Below are 23128 nucleotides of genomic sequence, written 5' to 3'. Positions count from 1 at the left end.
CAAATTCAAGAATTGCTATAATTAGTCCCAGATGGATCTTAATTGTTCTTTCAGGAAACAGAGTGGGGAAAGGGGAAAGAGAAATGCCCAAGCCCAAAGTAAAGGTTATTAGTCATACCTTTTGAAAGCAGGGGAAATGATGGGGGCAGGGCATATGTACTGTGGTGTAACAGTATATTGCTTCTTTTCCAAATGCATCCTTCCAGAACCAGTATGTAAAATGGGTCTAGCTCTTTTTTAAATAAGATCTAAAGAAACTGAGAAATCTGAACCATGTGGTCTCAGGCAAGTTATTTAACCTTCTTATGTCTGTTTCTCATCTATGTAATAGAGAAAATGCTATTCACCCTACCTACCTCTGAAGTTCAAAGGAGATACATTGCAAAAAAGCTTCGAAAAAATGTGGAAAGTTCTATGGGGCAGTGTATATTCTTCTTTTTTTTTATTTTTATTTTCAGCGTAACAGTATTCATTGTTTTTGCACCACACCCAGTGCTCCATGCAATCCGTGCCCTCCCTAATACCCACCACCTGGTTCCCCCAACCTCCCACCCCCCCGCCCCTTCAAAACCCTCAGGTTGTTTTTCAGAGTCCGTAGTCTCTCATGGTTCACCTCCCCTTCCAATTTCCTTCAACTCCCTTCTCCTCTCCATCTCCCCATGTCCTCCATGTTATTTGTTATGCTCCACAAATAAGTGAAACCATATGATAATTGACTCTCTCTGCTTGACTTATTTCACTCAGCATAATCTCTTCCAGTCCCGTCCATGTTGCTACAAAAGTTGGGTATTCATCCTTTCTGATGGAGGCAAGGAAACAGTCAACAAAACAAAGAGGCAACCCATGGAATGGGAGAAGATATTTGCAAATGACAGTACAGACAAAAGGCTGATATCCAGGATCTATAAAGAACTTCTCAAACTCAACACACACAAAACAGATAATCATATCAAAAAATGGGCAGAAGATATGAACAGATACTTCTCCAATGAGGACGTACAAATGGCTATCAGACACATGAAAAAATGTTCATCATCACTGGCCATCAGGGAGATTCAAATTAAAACCACATTGAGATACCACCTTACACCAGTTAGAATGGCCAAAATTAGCAAGACAGGAAACAATGTGTATTGGAGAGGATGTGGAGAAAGGGGGACCCTCTTACACTGTTCTTGGGAATGCAAGTTGGTGCAGCCACTTTGGAAAACAGTGTGGAGGTTCCTTAAGAAATTAAAAATAGAGCTATCCTATCACCCTGCAATTGCACTACTGGGTATTTACCCCAAAGATACAGATGTAGTGAAAAGAAGGGCCATCTGTACCCCAATGTTTATAGCAGCAATGGCCATGGTCGCCAAACTGTGGAAAGAACCAAGATGCCCTTCAACGGACTAGTGGATAAGGAAGATGTGGTCCATATACACTATGGAGTATTATGCCTCCATCAGAAAGGCAGTGTATATTCTTGCTTTAAGCCAGGAGAGTTTCCCAATCAAAGATTTTTGATTTGAGAGTAGAAGGCCCTATGTATGGGCCTCTTTCTATCTTTCCTTGAGACTCTGTCACAAACCAGGTACCTTCTAAACGACACCTCTTGAAAGGTGAAAGGGTCACAATGAGTGGTATGTTCAGCCTCATATCTGTGTGGTGGTGTGTGATGTTCTAACTTCTTGGGAGGTGTACCCATAGAACTGAAAATGATTTTGGCTTTGTGGGTTTTAAGAAGAAGTCAGATTATGAAATTGGATCCTTTTCCATTCACGTTAAAATCTTAGACTTGAAATTACATGCTAGCAAAGCCCTGTGGTACCATGAGGTCAGTTTCTGTCACGGCGAGAGCAGGATGGCATTACCCCCATTTTTTTAATATGAATGCTTGGGTTTCCCTACAGTGTTCTGATGCATTCTAATTGCCCATATCTTCCCCAGCCCTGGAAGTCAAATTAATAAGAATTTGTATAGTGGTAAAAATAATATAAGCCAAAATCCCTAACCTAGTACAAAGCCTTGGAAGACCAAGAATTTGACCACGTTGGGTTGCACTAACGACTGCCTTAGAAGCTGCTTTTCCCCCCTTGATTCCACTTTTTTAAAAAGATTTTATTTATTTATTTGACAGAGAAAGACACAGGGATAGAGGAAACACAAGCAGGGGGAGTGGGAGAGGGAAAAGCAGGCTTCCCACCCAGCAGGAAGCCCAATGCAGGGCTTGATCCCAGGACCCTGGGATCATGACCTGAGCCGAAGGCAGACACGCAATGACTGAGCCACCCAGGTGCCCCTGGATTCCACTTTTTAAAGGGAATTGTATTGTGCTACCCATTTGAGTCCCTCTTAATGGAATATAAGCATCTAAGACAGATTTACAGCCTATGCCTACTGACAGTAATCACAACTGTTTATCCTTCAAGCCTAAACAAAACTCATTTAAGGCGCTTGCTTTTAAATCAGAGTCTGTGTTCTGCCTTGTTAGATGAACCAAGCAAGTAATGGAGTTGTGTCTCCCAGAATTGCATCGTTATTGAAGGGCTGTGCCTTTTGCTGAAAAGAGCTTGAGGTCATAATGAACAAATAAATGAACAAAAAACCCTGGCTCCACATTACCCTTCATCACTGGGAAACACTCATCCATGGTAGGGAGCAGAAGAGGACAAAGCTCTGCTAGGATTTTGCAAAGGTTTAAGTTATAGGCTGAAACCTCCTTCCTAGAAATCTCGCTGGGGAGTTCCAGTAGCACATGCAGCATGAATAAAAGACATAACATGCAGTGTGTAGGGCTGGTGATTATTCTCCAAGTGATAAATGTCAGAACTTTTTTTTTTCTTTTTTACTAAAATGTCAAGAAGCTATTTCTTTAATGCAATAGATCTTTATTGAGCACTTACTAGGTTCCAAACTGTTTTGGATGCTAGGACTACAGCAGTGAACAAAACACAAAAAACCCTGTCCTCATGAAGCCTAGACTCTAGTTGGGTTGGCTAGTAATTACTCCATCCTGTGAATTCCTAGGTGGTTACTAGCTCATCTTTCTCAGGCTACTAATGATGTATTGATTTAGGCATGTGTTCTGCCATCCTGATTAGACTCTAGATCCTTGAGGGCAGGGCCTCAGTTAAACTTGTTTCATCATTCAGCACAGTGCCCTGTGGGCATGTATTCAATCAATGTTTGTGGATGATGAGAAAAAAGACAATTGGAAATACAAGGAGGAAGGGTGAGAAGTGACTTTAACTTCAAATGTTATCTTTCTCAGGTAGTATGTTTTCCTATGAACAGACTATCTTAACTTATACACGAATTCCAGATAGTTGGGTGGGAAGTGGGATGGGGTGAAGAAGCTGGTGGTCTATTCAGGGAAACCCATCTATAGATTTCTATTTGGCCCATGTATTGGCATAATCTTGGGTGGTGTGCCGTGAGGAGTATGGGCTCTAAAATCAGATCTGGGTTTAAATCCTTGCTTTTTCACCTCAGTCAGTATCTTCACTGTAAAATGATAGTGTGGTTTAATCCCTAAGTAGAAGCCTCTCATTTTGGAGACCATGTTATTGCATTTCTTGGTGGAAAAATCCCATTTCTTGGGGACTGAAAGGTCATGACGAGAGGTAGAGTCATGTTTTGGCCAATACAGCCCATATTCTTCTTGGTATCAAGTTTCTACCTTTCTGTTTTATGACATCTGAGCTGGTCTTAATATCCTAATTGGCACTGCTTATTAGCACTCACTCTGACAAGTAGTAAGTGGTGTTTATCATACCTATGCAAATAGAAACTTCCACTTCCTTCCACCAAATCAGATGAAGTACTGGGTCCTTGAAGACTCAGTTCAACAAATCATCAGGAGAAGGACTCCCTGATCTCCAAGTCAGCCTGAAGGAGACATGTTTCTTCTGCATTCCAGAAGGATCTGTGTGCCCTTTATCACACTAGACCACCATCATCTGTTTACTCGACTGCTTCCCTACTAAACCACAAGCTCCTTAAGGGCTGGAACCATGTGTTTTACTTGCTTTTTATTTTTTTCTTTAAACTTCTCACTAGTTCTTATCCAGGACAACAGAAATAGGCAGTGTGAATAGGAATGTTGTCTTGCTTTCAAGGAGAGCTTGAAACCATCTCCTTACATTTCAGCAGATCTGCTGAAAGGGATTGTGCATAGAGCCCCCTGTTTCCTTTTTTCATGCAGTTAAGAAGATAAAGCCATTCACTTGTTTTCCCCCCTTCAAGTAGTATTCCTGTTTATGTAGATTCTATGAAGAGGACACTTGAGTAATGGGTCCTTTTCAGTTTCCATAAAGAACCAAGTCTGAGTTAGTCTTGTTTACACAAAAAGCCTTTGTTAGATATGTTGGGTTCTGTTGAAATGAGATTGCAAATGGAACCATCCCTGTCGTCCTCTGGACGACAGTAAGGGGAAATTCATCGCCATCTGACAAGTTTTCAGCTAAACTCTGAGCAAAGCAAATAATATAGAACTCATGAAATCAGTTTGTAAATTGAACAGCTTTCACTATGTTTGGAGAAACCATACATTTTTCTCTTGGTTCATAGATCCTCCAGTATCTGGATCATTATTAACATAGCCCTTTTTCTTTACAAGTAGTTTGATGGCAAGATTGCCATGCATGCATTGACATGACTTAAGTTAAGAGAATGAGTTTTGGGTCACTGAGTGGTAAGGACCATGAAAGAAAAGTGGGTAGAATTTCATGTGTATTGTCTTTTGAGGGTTCGCGGTCACTGGCTATAGTTTAGCAAGCAGGGTATTGTGGTGGAGGTTGCAGGGGACAGAGTCACTGGGGAAGGAGACCACTGGGAAATTTTCTCAGGCAAAAACTGTCCTCCTACTTAGTTTCAGTATTCCACAATTAGTACTTTATCTTCAACAGGCTGGTTGTGAGAAGCGTTCTGGGGAGGAGATGAGAATGACATTCCCCCTCCCTTATGAAAGCAAATGTTTGAGGATTCCGGGAGGGACCTGCTGCCACCTGCTATTGGTGTAGCAAATGCAAAGGAACTAAAAGCTCTGTTGAGAGATGCACTTTCCTGTCACTCCTTACAACTCTCTCTGAGTGGCTTGGTGGTCGTTGCCGTGGACACCAAATAGCAAAAGGGTTTGGGTCAGAGTTTGAAGGATTGCGCTGTGCTTGAGTGGGTGAAACTGAAATTAAGTTAATACATGTACAAAGAAGGTGTGTTTCTCTCCTTTGTGCCTTTGAGAAAACTGCAACAAAGCAGTCTGTCAAGCAACAATTGATTTTATATTGGCCAGGGAAGGGGGAGGAGGAGCGATTTATTGAGTAGGAGGTTCTCAAGTTAAGCACAGGCAGTAGTTTGAAATAGGTCAAGAGAAGTGAAAAGGACTCTCAGAGCTGTTGAGGACATAGCAGTGAAGGAACTTAAAAATCGTCATTAAGAAGCTTTTGATACTATCTTCTTTGACTGTCTAGTCCCCTGATTCAGTGTTCCTGGATCTTCTTCTCTCAATCTAAGACACAGTGTTACTGAGGTCCCACTCTATTTTGGTTCTTCCCTCTTATTTACCTCTGCAAGTGTGTGTGTGTGTGTGTGTGTGTGTGTGTGTGTGTGTTTTAGATAATATCGTTTAAAGGTTCTGATTTGCACATTGGTTCACCTAGTTCTGTGTCCCCATTCTTAAGACTGGCAGGCACATTGTCTGGCAACGTTGAACTTTGAAAGAGATGGCACCCTTCCTGCCCCTGTCCTCAATAATGATCCACTTATACCTAGAGCTAGAATTTCCACTGTTGGGGCAATTAAAGGCATGAAAACATCTGAAGTTAAACCATGGACGTTTTAATACAATACCCATGTTTAGGAAAGACCTGTTTGGCCCACAAAATCATAATCAAAGCACCTGCCACCCCCTGGTAAGACCCACAGATCCAAACATTTAAGGTGACTCCCCCACTTCAGTCTCCCTCTCCTTAGATGCACCTCAGATTATAGAAGAAGCTTAAATCCTTTTTGAGTTCTCAGGCTCAGTGACCACACGTTCTTTTCCTTGTTCATTTTCTCCTCCTTAAGACATGAGGTGCAATGACTCTTATGCTTGATATGTGTAGACTTGCCCTCTCTGAGGATCTTAGAATACTTTAGAGAAACAGTCTGATTCATCTTGTCATCCTGTCAGGTAGGGAAGGCTTCTTATATTTTATGGCCGGAGTCACTAAGATGATGAAAGGTGAGGTGGCTGTACAAGGTCACATGGTGATCTTGAGATAGAACTCAGCCAACTTTTGGGTCTTTGGCCTAGCACTGGATTACTTCAGAAGATATTTGTCAACTGCTATTCTTTTCCCAAGTAAGGCATTGTGGGGGGGTCATGTGTATTTGGGAGGCTCTTTGGTAGCTGTATTTGTTTTTAAAGGTTGGAGGAGACTAGTGGTACCTGGCTACTTCTTTCTTTCCCTTATCTCTACCTCTAGTGACATGACAGTAATTGTCACCAATCTCCCAAGTCCTGGTTCTGGCCCGTTGAATGGAACCCCTTACTTGGTACTTTGTTATAACCTCTGGGCAGAGATAGATCTGGACTGAGGGAAGGCTGCCCCAACAGACATGAGATTTGACTGGAAGGGCCAATGGGGTGGTTGGTAAGAAACTGACTAAGGACTCTTTCCCACACTCCATCTTATCAAAGTCCAGACCTTGGCATGGATCAGTTAATTGTCATTGCCTTTCAGTGTTAGGGCAGTAAAGAACTTGAGTTTGCATCTTTTATTTTATTTTATTTTTTTATCACTGCACTTATTTTGCTTGGTGTCTCTCTGTAGGAAATCCCAGAAATCTAAATTATTTTAAACATAAGGGTCCTGTGGCAATGGGAGCAATAATTAGCTTTTGCATTGCTGTTGTAAACTGTGGCTCTTGCAGCCCTTATGAAACTGTTTGTTACAGCATCTGTTAGAATCTAGGACAAGGCTCCTGTAATCATGCAGCTGTGTGATGAACCTTCTAATTGCTACATTTTTGTTGCTCTTAATCTGGGTAAATTTCCTAATAAAGCATGATGATGATTCTAAAAAATTCATTAATGTTTACAAGGCAGTTATTCTAATGCATAGGATTTAGTCAACCTCTCAGTGCCTGCAAAGGCTTACCCAGCACATTCACTGTGTAAACCATACAAAGGAACAGGTATCAAGGCATTTTCCTCCCATGCTAACTGAAAATGTACTCTTTGCCTGTGGAAGGATGAAAGAGCTATGTATGGTCAATGTGTCCTTTCTGTTTTTTTTTTAAAGACCTGCAGTCTCACTTGATTAAGTGATGGGATCAACTCAAAACAAAAGAAGATATTTGTATTAGTTTTGCATTTGAATTTGTTCATATCTTTAGAAGTTTGGAATAAGGTACCAGGCTTAATCCTAAAATGTTGGTGTTAATAGATGGGGGAGAAGGCCTTTTGATTGAATAAATTTTTTATTGATTATTTTTATTAACATATAAAGTATTATTTGCCCCAGGGGTTCAGGTCTGTGAATCGTCAGGATTACACATTTCACAGCACATACCCTCCCCAATGTCCATAACCCAAGCACCCTGTCCCTACCCCCCACCCCCCAGCAACCCTCAGTTTATTTCCTGAGATTAAGAGTCTCTTATGGTTTGTCTCCCTCCTGATCCCATCTTGTTTCATTTTTTTCCTTCCCTACCCCCCAAAACCCCCACTTTGCCTCTCAAATTCCTCATATCAGGGAGATGATATGATAATTGTCTTTCCCTGATTGACTTATTTCACTCAGCATAATACCCTCTAGTTCCATCCACATCGTTGCAAATGGCAAGATTTCATTTCTTTTGATGGCTGCATAGTATTCCATTGCATATATATACCACATCTTCTTTATTCATCTGTTGATGGACATCTAGGTTCTTTCCATAGTTTGGCTATTGTGGACATTGCTGCTATAAACATTCGGGTGCTTGTGTTCCTCCGGATCACTACATTTGTATCTTTAGGGTAAATACCCAGTAGTGTGATTGCTGGGTAGTAGCGTAGCTCTATTTTCAATGATTGAATAAATTTTTACTGTAATCTACTCTACATTGCTATGTGTGAAGGACACTTGAGCAGGAGTATGGCAGTGGATAAGGATATAATAGGGAACTTATGATAGGTTTGTAATGAACAAACAAACTGCAGTTAATCAGAAGCCAACTACCAAAAATTCCTGACAGGAATTTTCCCCAGTCATTTTCCAGATATTATTTTATCATTTTTCAGATATAAGGGCTGATGTGATATTTGCCTATACATAAGTGCATAACTTTCATTAACCAGAAAATCCTATTAACGGCGGCATTTGTTAATCTGTACTCCAAGGAGAGAGGTAAATGATTAACTTCCAGGCGTTTACTGGCCTTGGGGCGTAGCATCTCAATTTCCCCCTCCATTTGTGTCTCCAAGGCTAAGCGAAGCTTACTGATACTGAGGTTTGCAAGATTCACAGTCAGCAAAGAAACATTCTGTGATGGCCACAAGCCTGGCCATCCGAGAAAGCAGGAAAGTTGACTCACAGTTTTAGATACTTATCATACTCTGCCTTCCAGAATGATTGTATTGCCTTATCACCCCTACTAGTATAGCATGAAAGACATGTCTTCCCCCCTGCCCATATGTATGGTAACATGGGTTGGGATTCAATATTTCAATATTTCTCGAATTGCCTACCTTGTTTTTCACCACTCTGGGAATCATAGCCTGTTGGACCTGGAAGGGACCATCATATAGAACACAGTCATTTTACAGTTTAGGAAATGGAGGCACAGAGGGATTAAGTGACCCCTTGGAGTCCTACAGCTCCAGGCTAGAACCCAGGTCTGCCTCCAGGCCTCTGTACTCCGCTTTATAAAACTCCAAGATGTCTCCAGTCATCCCAAGGACTCCATGAGATTCCCTAATGAAAATTAATTTAAATTTGTGTTGATTTTTAAAAATAAAACCCTCAAACCTCATAGGAAATAATCAAGCAAATAATTAGATACAATTTTTTAAAATAAGGGGAGGGAACTGTTGGTTGAGCAAGGGCTGTTCCTTTTTGAGATCAAACCTTCTATCATCTGAAATAAACAAGTGTCTTGCTGTTTCAAAGTAATGATCTTGAATGAGTTTTTTCTCTTTATTTTCCCAGAGGGGATTTGTTTCTAAATAGTCACAAAGCCAGTCTAGCCAGTCTAGTGTGAAGTATGACCAGAAAATCAGACCATCCTTTTTAATAAGCTGAAGATAAAATCTCTAAATATAGAATGCTGGTGTCTGCTACTAACTCTTAGGATAAATATCTTTGTAGTTTAGGGAACAAGTTTGTTTAAGGCTGCCAGTGAGTGCTGAAATCACCTAACACCTGGAAGACTTTTATTGTAAGTATAAGTGTGTGGCTCTGCCCATTCACGTAGGGCCTGGAGGCCAGATGTTAAGCTGGATTTAAGAGAAACAATGTCAGCTGTCAGTATCTTTAAGAAATCCAACCATAGGTTCTGTTTTTGGGACACTGTTCTGCAATTTTGTGGTGCATTTTTGCTTCAGAATATTTATTAAGGTAGTCCAATATATGGTAAGTAATCGCTTTAAATCACCATGTCAATAGGGTAAGAAACAGAGACCACAGGACATCATAATTGGTGAAGTGATTGAGAAAGGTCCCTGAAAAGGATGTATGAGGCAGCCAATTTCATTTCAGGGAGAAAACTTGAATGGCTGGATGTGGGAAAAGAAAGGGAACATCTCGTAAAATACAGCAAGAGATGAAGAAAGGCCAATGAGTTTGTTTGGTTATGTACGTCTGGAAGTATGACCATTAGGAGACTGGGAAGCAGGGAACAACAAAGAGAAATGTGGTCTCTCTCTCTTTTTTTAAATATTAGGGCCTTACCATGTTCCTGGGGGAAGAAGATGGAGAGACATAGGTCTTGGAAACACTTTGACTTTACATTCTCTGATGAATTAACTCATATGCAAAAATCAGCTGTGGGTTTTTCTAATTCCTTTTATTACCAGGACATATGTACCTTGTCTTTATTATGTTATTTTACATTTGTTGAGATATGATGCTCTCTCATTTGATTTACATTACTAGGGGCTGTTACAGATCTTAAAAAGGAAAGAAAAAGAACTTTTGTTTCTTCTAATAGTGCCTAGTATAGTACTCTAATATAAGCCCTTGTGTGAGGTTAACCTCAGAACAGTTGATTGGCCTTTGTCTTGGAAGTGTTCCGTGTAAATTACAATGCCTGTTCCAGAGGTCTGATCCCTTTGCCTTCTTTCTTCTTCATGAGTTACCTCCTAATTGTGCAGTGATTTCTCAGATAGGTAAGCAATTTTTTCTCCATTCTAAGAGATCCCATTCTGTGTGGCCCTTGTTTCTCTATCATGGGGATACAATCTCAGATACCCTTAGAAATCCAGGTAAATAACAACTGCCAAATCCCTTATGTGTCTTTTTGTTTAAAGATTCCAAAAGACTTCTCATTTAGTCCACCTGTAGTCACAGGCTGGTAAATAAACAGCGCCTTGCTTTGGTTCAAGGGGTTTCCAGTGTCACTGTATTATCTCCTATCCAGTACCAGCCCACCATATTCCGAACGTCACGGAAGACATAGACCTAAATGTGAAGTATAGAACCACTACCATGTGATGGAAGAAAAATGTTTAGCTCTCAGCTTGTAACCATGCCTCTGAGAGGAGGTCTCTAGAAGAACTCTGGAATTCTAAGCACAGAGAATCTTTCTTAGACAAACTCTAGCGTTGAAAAGAAATTGACCAGGGGCTCCTGGGTGGCTCAGTTGGTTAAGCAACCAACTCTTGATTTTGGCTCAGGTCATGATCTCCCGGTTATGAGATGGAGTCCCACATCAGGGCCCGTGCTCAAAATGAAGTCTGTTTGAGATTCTTTCTCACCCTCTGCCTCTGTCCTACCCCCCACTCATGATCTCCCCCCAAAATAAATAAATAAAATCTTAAAAAAAGAAAGGAATTGACCAAACATAGTTCTTGAGGGTATGTTGTGGCAGTGGGCATGGAAAGGAGGAGAAAATTGAGTAATTTACTTCTTTTTCACTGCCCCTCCAGACCCATAATTTATCCTAACCATGTCCCCTGACCATCTTCTCCTTTGGACTTTGGATAGGGTAAAAAGGAATATCTATGGAATAAAACAAAAGATATGAAAGTAGCAGGAGGATTCTGGAGTAGCCTGTACCCACCTCTGAGAGACAGAAGTAGGATAAAAATCTTCCAAGAGTGGTGGGCATATCACTCTCTGTCCCAGTTCTACCACATACCTGATTAACTTTCCATAGCATCTAAGCTAGTCAGGAAGAGATTCTATTACTGTGAAAAAGCACCCTCCCTAACCTGCTTCACCAAACAAATATCATGATAGATGACTGGAAGAGCTACATTTACACTGAATGAGCCTAGAGTGTTCAGAAAAACCTACTCTTCTGGAATAAACTGGACATTTTGACAGAGCATTTATGTTTTTAGGTACGAGAGATATAGGTGAATAGGAGCAGGCTCACCCCTAATGTTTTTGAACCCACGACAGGAATACAAATGGAGGACCACATACCCTATATTTAAATGTTAAAATGTCCAAAAACAAGGTATGCCTTGCCTGCTTGAGTATCTGCCTGCCACCCCAAATAAAGAAATAAACTGAGGCAAGCTCAAGTGACCAGAAATTGAGTTTGTTCAGGAATAGCAGAAGAAGTGCTATTCCAGGAAATGCAAACTATAGCATGCTTCAGGTGAGTCTGTCTAGGGTATGGGGTGGGCAGTATTTGTGGGCAAGGAGTGCAAAGAGTGAGGAAGTCTGGTCAGTGTCCCAGCAATAAGTTCATTGGCTTCAGGATGAAAAGAGATTCTTGATGGATATTCATTGGTCAGGAGAGAGGTTCTGGTTTTCTGTGAAGTCAGGCATTTATGGGAAATTAGTCCTCTCAATTCTTAAGTTTCATTTTCCTGAAGGCACATGCATGAGATTCTCCATTTCAGATCCTCTAGTTCCATTTTAGATTGAAACCCTTCACACACCCAAAGCTCTGCAGGCCATGCCCTTGAAATAGATCAGAATGCTCAAGGACTCAGGCTCTCTCCCAGGCCAGAGCTACTACTTGTGAGATCCACACAGTCTGCTGGGGCAGAGCAGGATGGGATGGAATCTGAGCCCTGGGCTCAGAACTCCTGCCTTGTGGCTGGACCCACCTGAAGCCGGGGTGGTGTAGACCTGTCAAAATCTCCAAGAAGCCAACTACAGCAAGTTGCCAGCCCCAAGCCTCACTTTTCTGACTTGGAGTTGCCAAGAAATTCCACATGTCTTCCAAAACTACATCATTCAAGTAGTGCAGAGGGAGGGAACACAGTTATCTGGAGAAACATATCTGCCAAAATTCTTTGCTTAGGGTGACTTGAGGAGGCCAATTATAAACAAAATTAGTCGTTTTTCTCTTGTTTCCTATGGCATAAGTTGTCAATTTCTCCTTCATTGCCCCTGCTCTTGCCCTACTCCCCCTTGATGCCATAGGTCTTTGTGCTCTGATATGGGGAGTCCAATTTGGCTTATGTGTCCCTCTCCCCTTTTTTCCTGATGTCCCACCAGCTACTAACTGTTCAAAAACTCTCAAGACCCAAAAGGCAAAAAATCCTGTCTCTGTGTTTTAGTGTTTGCAATATGAGGAGTCCTCTAAAGCACGGAGCTCAAGGTAGTGGCTCCTTTCACTTGGATTTAAGTGTGATATTGGGTGGGAGTGAAGAACATTCTCAAATCTAGCAGCCGAGAAAAGCTCAGCACCCACCCCAAACACTTATCCTGTGGGCATTTATACTTTCCCAGAACGAGTCCTATTTTATTGTTTGGTTTTCTGGAGGTTAATGAAGGGAAGAGGAGCTGTCTTCCAGCATTTTCCAGTTACATTCAGCTTATTCCCTAGCAAGAGAAGTAGGAAATAGGCAACATCTAGGGCAATTGGGATAATATAATGGAGATTGTGGTTCTTTACCTGAGAATTGCACACAGATGGGAATGCTAGTTGCACTTATCTATCGCTCTGATAAAGTATCTCTCACAATTTATTCCTACCTTTGTGGGGCCCATTGCATAGATTGTTTTGGTCCCATAAGTAAATGAACTTGTTTGTTATAAATGAGCTTTTCACCAAAGGGTGGGTTTAAGGGGCTTATTTTCAATTCCGTGAGTTAATGGAATATGGGTCCTCATCAAGTGGAGAAAATATCTGTGAAATGCTTGTTGTTTATCAACGGTTGTTGTAAACAAAGCTGTTCTAGGCCTCATCAAGATGCTCATCTCTTACAAACTCTGGTTGAATCTACTTGGCTTGAAATCCTCAGTCAGACCCAAGGCTGATGAGTGCAGTGATTCACAGCCTTTGGAGTCAGACCCCCTGGGTTCAAATTATGGCTCCACCAGTTATTAGCTGTATGAACTCTATGTCTCAGTTTCCACATCTGTAAAATGGAGATAATATTATCATCTACCTTATAGGGCTAATATGAGGATTAACTCACATGAGATATATAAACACACATACCCACATACATTGATTAAAGTGGTATCTGGAACTTGGTAACCACTTGACCCCTATTTGTAATTAAAAATGCCCAGTTGTCATAGGTAGTTTAAGTGATGTTGAAAAATCTAGTTAATTCTCAGGTAGTCCTTGAGTGTATCAATCACTGTGTGTTACCCAATGTTATACTGGTGAGAAAAATAGAGAGGTTGTCTAACACGCTAAACTCATATTAGTGAGATCTGAGGCTAGGCCTTAAAACTCTGTTCTCATGGGCGCCTGGGTGGCTCAGTGGGTTAAAGCCTCTGCCTTCGGCTCAGGTCATGATCCCAGGGTCCTGGGATCCAGTCCCGCATCGGGCTCTCTGCTCCGTGGGGAGCCCACTTCCTCCTCTCTCTCTGCCTGCCTCTCTGCCTACTTGTGATCTCTGTCTGTCAAATAAATAAATAAAATCTAAAAAAATTAAAAAAAAAACTCTGTTCTCATATTGAGACCTTAGATTGAACTGATATCTTGGAAAATCCACGAAGACACTGAGCAACAGTCCCTCAACAACTAATTTTTGCAAGCATGAAAACTTCCTTCTAGTGGACAAACAACTATGGTTACTGGTTATTGAGTGCCTACTGGGTGCAAGCGCTGTGCCAGGTGCTCTCCACAGATCTTATCTGATCCTCACAACACATGAGGATCACATGAAAGGAAGGGAGTGGAATGGTCTTTCAAGATAAGAAAGTTGAGCCTCAAAGAAATTAAGTCATTTTTTTCAAAGTCATGCAAAAGAGAAATAATAGAGCTAGGATTTGAAGTCATGCCTATCTGATTACCAGGCTGGTGTTTATTCAACTCTACCATAAACAAAATCTTCCAGAAAGAGGGAATGCTAACACAAACTATCTCGTGGACTGGTATGTCAGCTAAATGTTCTATAAGGAATGTTGAGAGTTAGGGCTGGGGCAAAGGGGGAGAAAACAGAGGGGAGCAACTGGATGGTACCACTCTGTGCTGAGTGGAGAGTAAGGCCAGGAGTAGGCATATGGCTATATAACATTTTTAATTCACTTGACCTAGGTCTAGTCATAGGCAACAGTGCTCTAGTGACCCCAATTGCTACACACACTTTGGAGTGAGCACGGTCTCTTGTGTGATAGCCTCATACTTTAGAAAGGCCCCTAATAGTGTTCATCTTGCTTAAATTGTTACTTTTAGAGACCTGACTTCCTAACTTGGATGTTTCGTTCTTAAAATTACTGTCTTTGAAGTGACAGAGTTCTCAAATGAAAGGAGCCTGAAGGATTGACCTGCTTCAGGATTCTGTCCTTAAGAAGTGTTCCTTTCACATCATCCACAAAGAGGTGATTTTTGCCTGAAATATTTCCAGGAGAAATCATATAATCTGTATTTTTCCTGAGAGTAGAACATTGCCACATGTTGGTTTGGGCCCCACAAAGTTTGCATATGCCATAATTCAAATAGGGGCTAGCCTGAGATTTCCCTTTGAATTATCTATGAAAATAATTAAAACACATTAAAGCCCTAAGGGGGATGTTTAAATGCCTTTAAAGAGACAATATTTTAGATATCCAATGGAAAGGCAGCTTGGGAAATACCCTTATCTGTTCATTAAAATAAATCTTCTAAAGCATTATTTACTTGTCAACAGACAGGATTAGCTCAGAATATTAGTCTGTTCTTGAAAACAATCTTAAAACTTTCTAGATTTGACTTTTTGCTACTCTGGAATAGCCCCACATCCATATTGCCTCAAATGGTGAGCTTTTACTTTCTTCCAGTTTCTTCTCTCCTTGTAATGAGTAATAAAATATTCTCTTTGTATAATGAGAATAAAATATATAATAAATATTATATATTTTATTTAATTTTTATTTAAATATTATTATATATTTTATAAATAAAATATATAATAAAATGTATAATGAGAATAAAATATTCTCTTGTAATAAAAAATTCTCCTTTGAATTTTGACTCTCTCTACTCCTAGTTAAGCTCATTTGCTCTGGTCTTGTCCTCAGGCAGGCAGAGTGGTTTGGCCAGTGTCCTCTTTATGATAACTCTTTATACTCAAGGATGGTGATGAAACTGCCTCTTAGTTCTCTTTCACCAGCCTTAACAGCCCCAACACCATGTAGCCTTTCCTTGTAGGCCCTGTTTTCTAATGCTTTAATCATTTTTTGCTGCTCTACTCTGGATCTTCTCCCATTGCTTTGCAAGTGTTTTACAACATAATCTAATGAACAAGCCTAATCTAGGATTTGGCTTTGACTAAATATTTAATAAATGACTTAGAAATTAAGGAAGGTGGGTCAGTGTAGGGGCAAGAGCACTGGACTAGGAGTCAGAAGACCTGAGTTTTGTCCCTGCTTTGCCACTTACTAGGATTGAGCGGAGCACCACATTTGGACAAATCATCGGAGTGTCTCTAAGTGTCCATTTATCATCTGTTAATTTGGTATAAACACATCTGCCCTGCCTGCCTCCCATAGTGATGCTCAAATGAGATAATGTATGTGAAAACACGTCATTTAGCACCAAAGCACTACCCAAACACTATGTGTCAGACATCTTCTAAAAGCTTTGCCTATATTATTAAGTCATTAATGGGCAGTTACCATTCCCATTTTACAACCAGGAAATGGAGGCACAGAGAGTTGAGCAACTTGCCCCAGGTCGCCCACCTAGTGACAGAATCCATGCTGACTGGCTCCGAAGTCCATGTTCTGAAACTCTCTGTTCTGCTGCCTCCCCAAATAAAGTTAAAATGTGGAACAGAGCCATATCATGTTATGGGGCCTGACTTTTAAAGCGGTCCACATGTATATGCTACAGGGATGAAGGATCTGCTCTGTCACAGGTAGGTAAGTCCATGAGAGGCAACCTTTTCAAAAGTGAATGTTTAGATTTGTCATTGCATGAAGGCAGCTGTCCACCAACAGGGAGGGCCTCATGAACACAGTACAGTAATAGGAATGCTGTATCAGGTCAGGTCAGTGGTTCATTCAGCCTAGTACACCTAAATCTTCCTATACAAAGTGCTCTTCATTTTTAGATTCAAAATCTACAATTTCCTAATAGTCTCTGTGAACCCTGACTATCTTTCATGGTTTCTTTCATCTGTCTCTAGGTCTTTTTTCTATGTTAATTCTTAGAGGTGTTAAGTGTGGAATACTTTCCTTAGAGTTGAACTGTTAAATAGTGATATTAGTACCTCCTTTGAATCCTTTTTTTTTTCTGCTGTAGTCTGAGAGTTGGAAAGAGTTCAAAAAAGAGCTTTGGAAAGAAATGTTGGAAGAATTCGTATTTACCCTCTAAGTGTTTGAACATTCACAGGGAAATTAGAACCTATATCATAAGATGGGGAGATTATGCTATATAACACTATATTGGAGACCTGTTTATATTTGAAAAATTGCACCATATTGATGTCTTTTCATTCACACCCATGGGATATAGAGTACAATACAAACTTTATGCCAAAATCAAATCTGCAGGGAATAGCGTTATGTTGGTGTAACAGGCTCTTCTACCCCAGACAGTGGCATGAAGTGTCATTTGTGGTTTCCTTTTATGAAAATCACCTCAATCAAAGTTGAAAACACCTTTGGAGGATAAGGCCATCTTTTATAAGAACACGGTAATGATTGAATTATAAATGTCATCATTCTAACCAGGATCTGTATTGTGAATTAGGATAAATTTGTCAAAAGAATGGTTAGGAACCAACAAGAAAAATGACATCTCTGTATCTTAGCATTCAGTTAATTTTTTCAAATTTTCCCCTAAAGAAGCATCATGTTGAATTTGTTGCTTAATTTAAATAATTTGTTTAATGAGAAATCTATTTTTATATAAAAATAAATTATGGCAAATTCATGATATTATCAGAATAGGTTTGAGCAGAAAACCCCCATCTTAAACCTTTGGGAAATGTGTGCTTTAGTAATCTTATGTGGCTGCAGGCACTTTTTTGCCTCTTGTTGGAAGCATTGCAAAATCATAGTGAAACTTACTAAGAATGTTCTGGTTCAATATTCATTCATTCATCCATCCATTCATTCATCCACCCATCGATCCATCACTATGTGCCAGGTACTCTTTTGGACACCAGAGATATAACTGTGAATAAGACAATTGTGGTGCCTACCTCATAGTAGGAGAAATTCCTTAAATGGCAGAGAAAACATTGAGTTGGTAGTTCTATAACAATTCTTTGAAAGAGGGGAAAAGAATAAGTGAAGTGAACTCTTTAGCCTTACCTGGATGTTGCTAAAACCTTTCTTTGAACCTTGTTCCCTGAGAAATTGTATAGAAAGTATATTGAGGGATACTGTGAATGTACATATAGAAGAAAGGAAGATAGAAAGTGATACATGAAAAGAGAGAAAGGGGCTTTTGAATAATGTTAGCTTAGTTTTCCTGAAAGCTTGGTAATAATGACTTTTTTTTTCAGACATAAGAGTTTATGTCTCTTGGAGCAATTACACCAATCATGGGAGTTAGAGCATGTTTTATTTTCCCTGTGATGTAGATGAGAAAACTGAGGCATAGATATTTTAATTGTTCAAGACCACATAGCTCATAAAATTCAGAGCTCTACCCACTGCATTTTCTATTACATCATGCTGAAAAATCCCAACCTCCAGTGTAAGACCCTATAAAACCTAGAAGACTTAACTGAATATGACATATTCAAGAAACCAAAGTTCCTGATACAAAAGAAGGAAAACAAAGTACAACAAGGAAGATGTTCCTGTGCTTTAGGCTATTAAGTAGGTCACCCACTAAAAGGCTATTTTGGTATAAAATTTTAGAGGGCATGTAGTACATACACCACCATCACTGACCTGATTCTTCACTTTTAAGATCTAAGAAAATCAAAGGCTTTTTTTTTTTTTTTTTAGAAGGGAGGGGTGGATCATTTGGGTAGCTCAAGAGAATGTTAGTTGGGAAATTTGATTTAGCTAGGCTATGCTCTAGATTTCCTGTGAGATGTGTTTCACTAGAGGTGATGCCGTTCTCAGGAAGGGGGTGGCTTCATATCTCCATGATGCAGGCTCAGCAATTTCACTCTTCCTTCCTCTTTTTCTCAATCTCTATCCCTCCTTTTCTCTCTCCTCTTCCCTTCCCTTCCTTATTTTTTTTTTTTGCATTATCTTCTTATGGGGGGATATCTGACAAATTGTTAATATTTAATTTGCTATAAAACAGCTCTCCCAGTCAACGGCTGCTCACTATAATTTCAATCTCTAAAGCTGTTTTGGCCCCAGGTACACTGGGATCGAATTAAAATGGAAATGTTTCCTCTACAGTTTTGTTTATGGCAGCACAGGCACTCTGTTATTAACTGGAAAATTGAGACTTCTAAGGAAAATAATAAACTTTCACCACATTTCAATTTGACTCTTTACTCGAAACACAGTATTCATCTGGCTTAAGGTGAAACATTTTTTTCTAATATTTTTTAGTCTTAAATTTAAATATCCAAGCTTGGTAATGAATACATTTGGGCCCATTGAATTGTATTCTTCCCCCAATCCAATTCTTTTTCAATTTGTTCACATTTTAAAAGCCATAAACACTTTTTTCTCTTGTATGCCATCTTACAAAAGGGTCTAAATTACTTGTATACATTCTCTCTGTCTTTCTCTGGAACCGGAGGGCTATTCTACAAAAATATCCACAAATTCGAACCTAGGGAGGACTCCATTGACACTCTGCAACTACCCACCCCGGAAACAAAACCCTTCCCTTCTGCCCTGCCTAATCCCTTGTCTGGCCAGCGCTGGGAGGAAGGTATGGACAAGGAAGGGGATTACTTTGAAGTAGTCAGCGATCTAGAAACGGAAGTGTGAAAGGGTGTGTTTATCTGATAGGTAGCATTAAATTGCAGGGACTTCCAGATTAATCATGGTATGCAATTTTCAACAGCTTAGATTTTTTTTTTCCTGCAGCCACTGGTGAAGAAAAAAGATTAGAGAGACTATCAAAAACTGTTGGCCTATCTAGTCTGTTGGCTATTTAATTTATTAGCAGATATGGGAGCTGCCTAAGGTTTATGATTTAACGTGTTGGCTGGGGGTGGAATAAATCTCAAATATACCTGTTCCAAAATTGTGTTAATTCTTTCGACTTCACAGTCAATGAGGTATCGTTTTTCTTGCCTTCTGTCCATTTCTTCAATAATGCGCCGGAATTCTTGGACGTCTTTTATGTTTCCCACAGATCTGGCTGTCACTTGCCAGTTGTTTTGCACTGCTGCTTCCATAATCGCTTGGAGAATGGAAAATCCTGAAAGAAGGAAGAACAATGATGATGTTTTTCTTTTTAAACTCTTCCTGTATTAAAGGTTCTATGTGTATTTATTACAGTCCGTTGGGTCCCTTCATATCTTACACACTGGAAAGCAGGCTTACTCATGACTCCAGACTTAACCATCCAGACAGTCAGCATCTCTATCTTTATTTTAAAAAAGATTTTATTTTTATTTATTTATGAGATAGAATGAGCAGGGGGAGAGGGAGAAGGAGACACCCCACTGAGCAGGGATCTCAATGTGGGGCTTGATCCCAGGACCCTGAGATCATGACCTGAGCCAAAGGCAGATGATTATCCGAATGAGCCACCCGGGCACCATCTACATTGATTTAAGGAAGATTCTACAACTCGTGGGCACCAAGGTGGGCCAGATTCAAGCAATCATAGCTGAATTATAGTACCTAACTATTTTGATTGACATGCATTATCAAAACATCTATGGAATGAATGCTAAAGCTTTTTCCTTGTTTCTGGCCTCAATGTTTCCTGTTGCAGCTTACGTCTTTGATCTCCCACTAAACATTTTTTCGGAACGAGACATAGTGTATGTAGAGGTAGAACCTTATAACATGGCTGGTTCTTACATGATTATGACTATCCAACAAGATAAATTATGTCTCCCAAGTAAAAGAACTAAGAAAACCTGACAAACACAATTTCTAACAGAGGTATCATACTGGTCCTTTGATCCCAGAATTATGAAAAAGTTCAATCATGTTAAGTCTTCCTCAGTTCTTCCCTTTTTAAAATTAAATTTACTAGGGATTCTTGGTTCCTTTTTAGTTAATTTACATCTGACAACTATTAACTACTAACACCCTGGATCTATGCTGAATGGGAAAGATGGAAAAGATGTGATGTTTGAATTCTGGGTAACACTTTTGGAGGTGGGGTTGAGCAGTATATCTTAAAGTATGAGCCACAGAATAGCACAAGGTTTTCTATGTACTGGTCTTTTCAAGTACTTATGTCTCTAATATTATATCAGGTCTATATTTTTGCTTCTGGTAGGAATTCATAATCCAAGTATAATTTCATCAAGTATAGATATCATTTTTTGGAGGATCCAGTCAAAAGCAGCTCCCTTCTTCCCATAAATTTAATTGTTTTCCAGTTATATTTATGCAATAACTAATAGAAATGGGTAATGGGAGTGATCTGCAATGCCAGAATGATCTGTGGCATGACAATTTGGCCAGTGGAGCAGTGGAGGACAGACGAAGATCACGTGCCCTTTGAACACATTCCAGGACCCGTCCTGTAGTGTAAGCAAGCTATCGTCGGGAATCTTCATCACAGCACCATAGAAAATGGTATTGACATTTGGAGAGCATGCTTCAGGGAGATGTCAGCAGTGACTCAGCCGGTCATTATGACTCCTTTGTGTGCTGGGTGTATGCAGGAAGAAGATCACAAATGAGACCCAAGCACTTGGTAATTTCCAAATGAGCAATTTCAGCATAGGAGCTCAAAATTACAGATCAGAGTAAATTACCATTGCTTTAAATGTTAATTCTTACTCTTTTTAAACCAACCACGCATATTTATTTCTCAGATTTACATTTTTATGTGGGTTTTCTGTGTGCTCTCTGCTTCAGTGGGACTTGAGGGCACATGGTGGGCCAAAGCATGGGATTAAGAAATAAACAGGAAGAAGGAGATTAAAGTATTTGAAAATCTTTCTTAAGCAGTGTACAATGAAGTCTCATTATTTTGAATCCTACTAATTAAGAATTTATGAAATTCAGCAAGGACGAGGTTGAATTTTACTTCTGTACTATTATGAAGAAAGTATTGGCTGAATAATAATGGAAAGGAAACGACACCAGGAAGTCTCTGATATGTTCAAACTTTTTAAAAGATCCTTTAGCAAAAGACAAGGTTTTATTTTTAAATTTTTAATTTTTTTATAAACATATAATGTATTATTAGCCCCAAGGGCCCAGGTCTGTGAATCGCCAGGTTTACACACTTCACAGCACTCACCATAGCACGTATCCTCCCCAATGTCCATAACCCCACCCCCCTCTCCCTCCCCTCCTCCCCCCAGCAATCCTCTGTTTTGTGAGATTAAGAGTCACTTATGGTTTGAAAAGACAAGGTTTTTTGAATATTGAGTCAAAATCTACCTTTTTTTTTTTTAAAGATTTTATCTATTTGAGAGAGACAGGGATAGCAAGTGAGCACATGAACGGGGAGGAGAGGGAGAATCAGTCTTCCTGTTCTGGGAACAGGAAGCTGGGAGCCCGATGTGGGACTTAATCCTAGGACCTCAGGATCACAACCTGAGCCGAAGGCAGATGCTTAACTGACTGAGCCACTCAGGTATCCCATCAAAATCTATACTCCTATCATCTCTATTTGCTAGTCCTATTTCACTACTTAGAGTGACACAGAGAACTTTAATTCCTTTTCCGTATGGCAGTCCACACTTTTTAATGACAGTTAACGTATCTTCCCTTATTTTTCTTTTCTTCAGACAAGAGATGTCCCAATACTACAACAGTTATTTTTACAAAATGATGATAAGTTCCCTCACTGTTCTGTCTCTCTCTTATGGTTATTTGTCAAAGTTTTATTGACCTGGATAAATCAGATGTGATCTGACCAGTGCAGATGACAATGGGATTATTGCCTGCTTTGATTTGGGCTGTTATTTTGGCAGCCTAGGATTGTTAATATTTTTTTTCAGCTTTTTTTTTTTAATTTATTTTCAGCGTAACAGTATTCATTGTTTTTTCACCACACCCAGTGCTCCATGCAATCTGTGCCCTCCCTAATACCCAACCCCTGGTTCCCCCAACCTCCCACCCCCTGCCCCTTCAAAACCCTCAGGTTGTTTTTCAGAGTCCATAGTCTCTCATGGTTCACCTCCCCTTCCAATTTCCCTCAAATCCCTTCTCCTCTCCATCTACCCTTGTCCTCTATATTATTTGTTATGCTCCACAAATAAGTGAAACCATATGATACTTGACTCTCTCTGTTTAACTTATTTCACTCAGCATAATCTCTTCCAGTCCTGTCCATGTTGCTACAAAAGTTGGGTATTCATCCTTTCTGATGGAGGCATAATACTCCATAGTGTATATGGACCACATCTTCCTTATCCATTCATCCGTTGAAAGGCATCTTGGTTCTTTCCACAGTTTGGCGACCATGGCCATTGCTGCTATAAACATTGGGGTACAGATGGCCCTTCTTTTCACTACATCTGTATCTTTGGGGTAAATCATCTTCG

At 40.0% G+C, this 23128-nt stretch overlaps 1 protein-coding gene across 1 annotated transcript in view; it reads right to left on the bottom strand.

The window, feature by feature from the left end:
• GRIA3 (glutamate ionotropic receptor AMPA type subunit 3) overlaps positions 1 to 23128 on the bottom strand; it is a gene marked incomplete at its 3' end in the record, with an annotated part of 287070 nt that overhangs the window by 127350 nt on the left and 136592 nt on the right. Inside the window, exon 4 of the mRNA XM_080795778.1 lies at positions 19676 to 19863. Within this exon, the coding sequence (XP_080651904.1) occupies positions 19676 to 19863 (188 nt within the window). The remainder of the gene's footprint in view (positions 1 to 19675; positions 19864 to 23128) is intronic.

The sequence above is a fragment of the Martes martes genome (assembly GCF_963455335.1).
Source record: "Martes martes genome assembly, chromosome: X".
NCBI lineage: Eukaryota > Metazoa > Chordata > Mammalia > Carnivora > Mustelidae > Martes > Martes martes.
The sequence above is the reverse complement of the archived record's forward strand: the minus strand, read 5'-3'. Positions and strand labels throughout refer to the sequence as shown.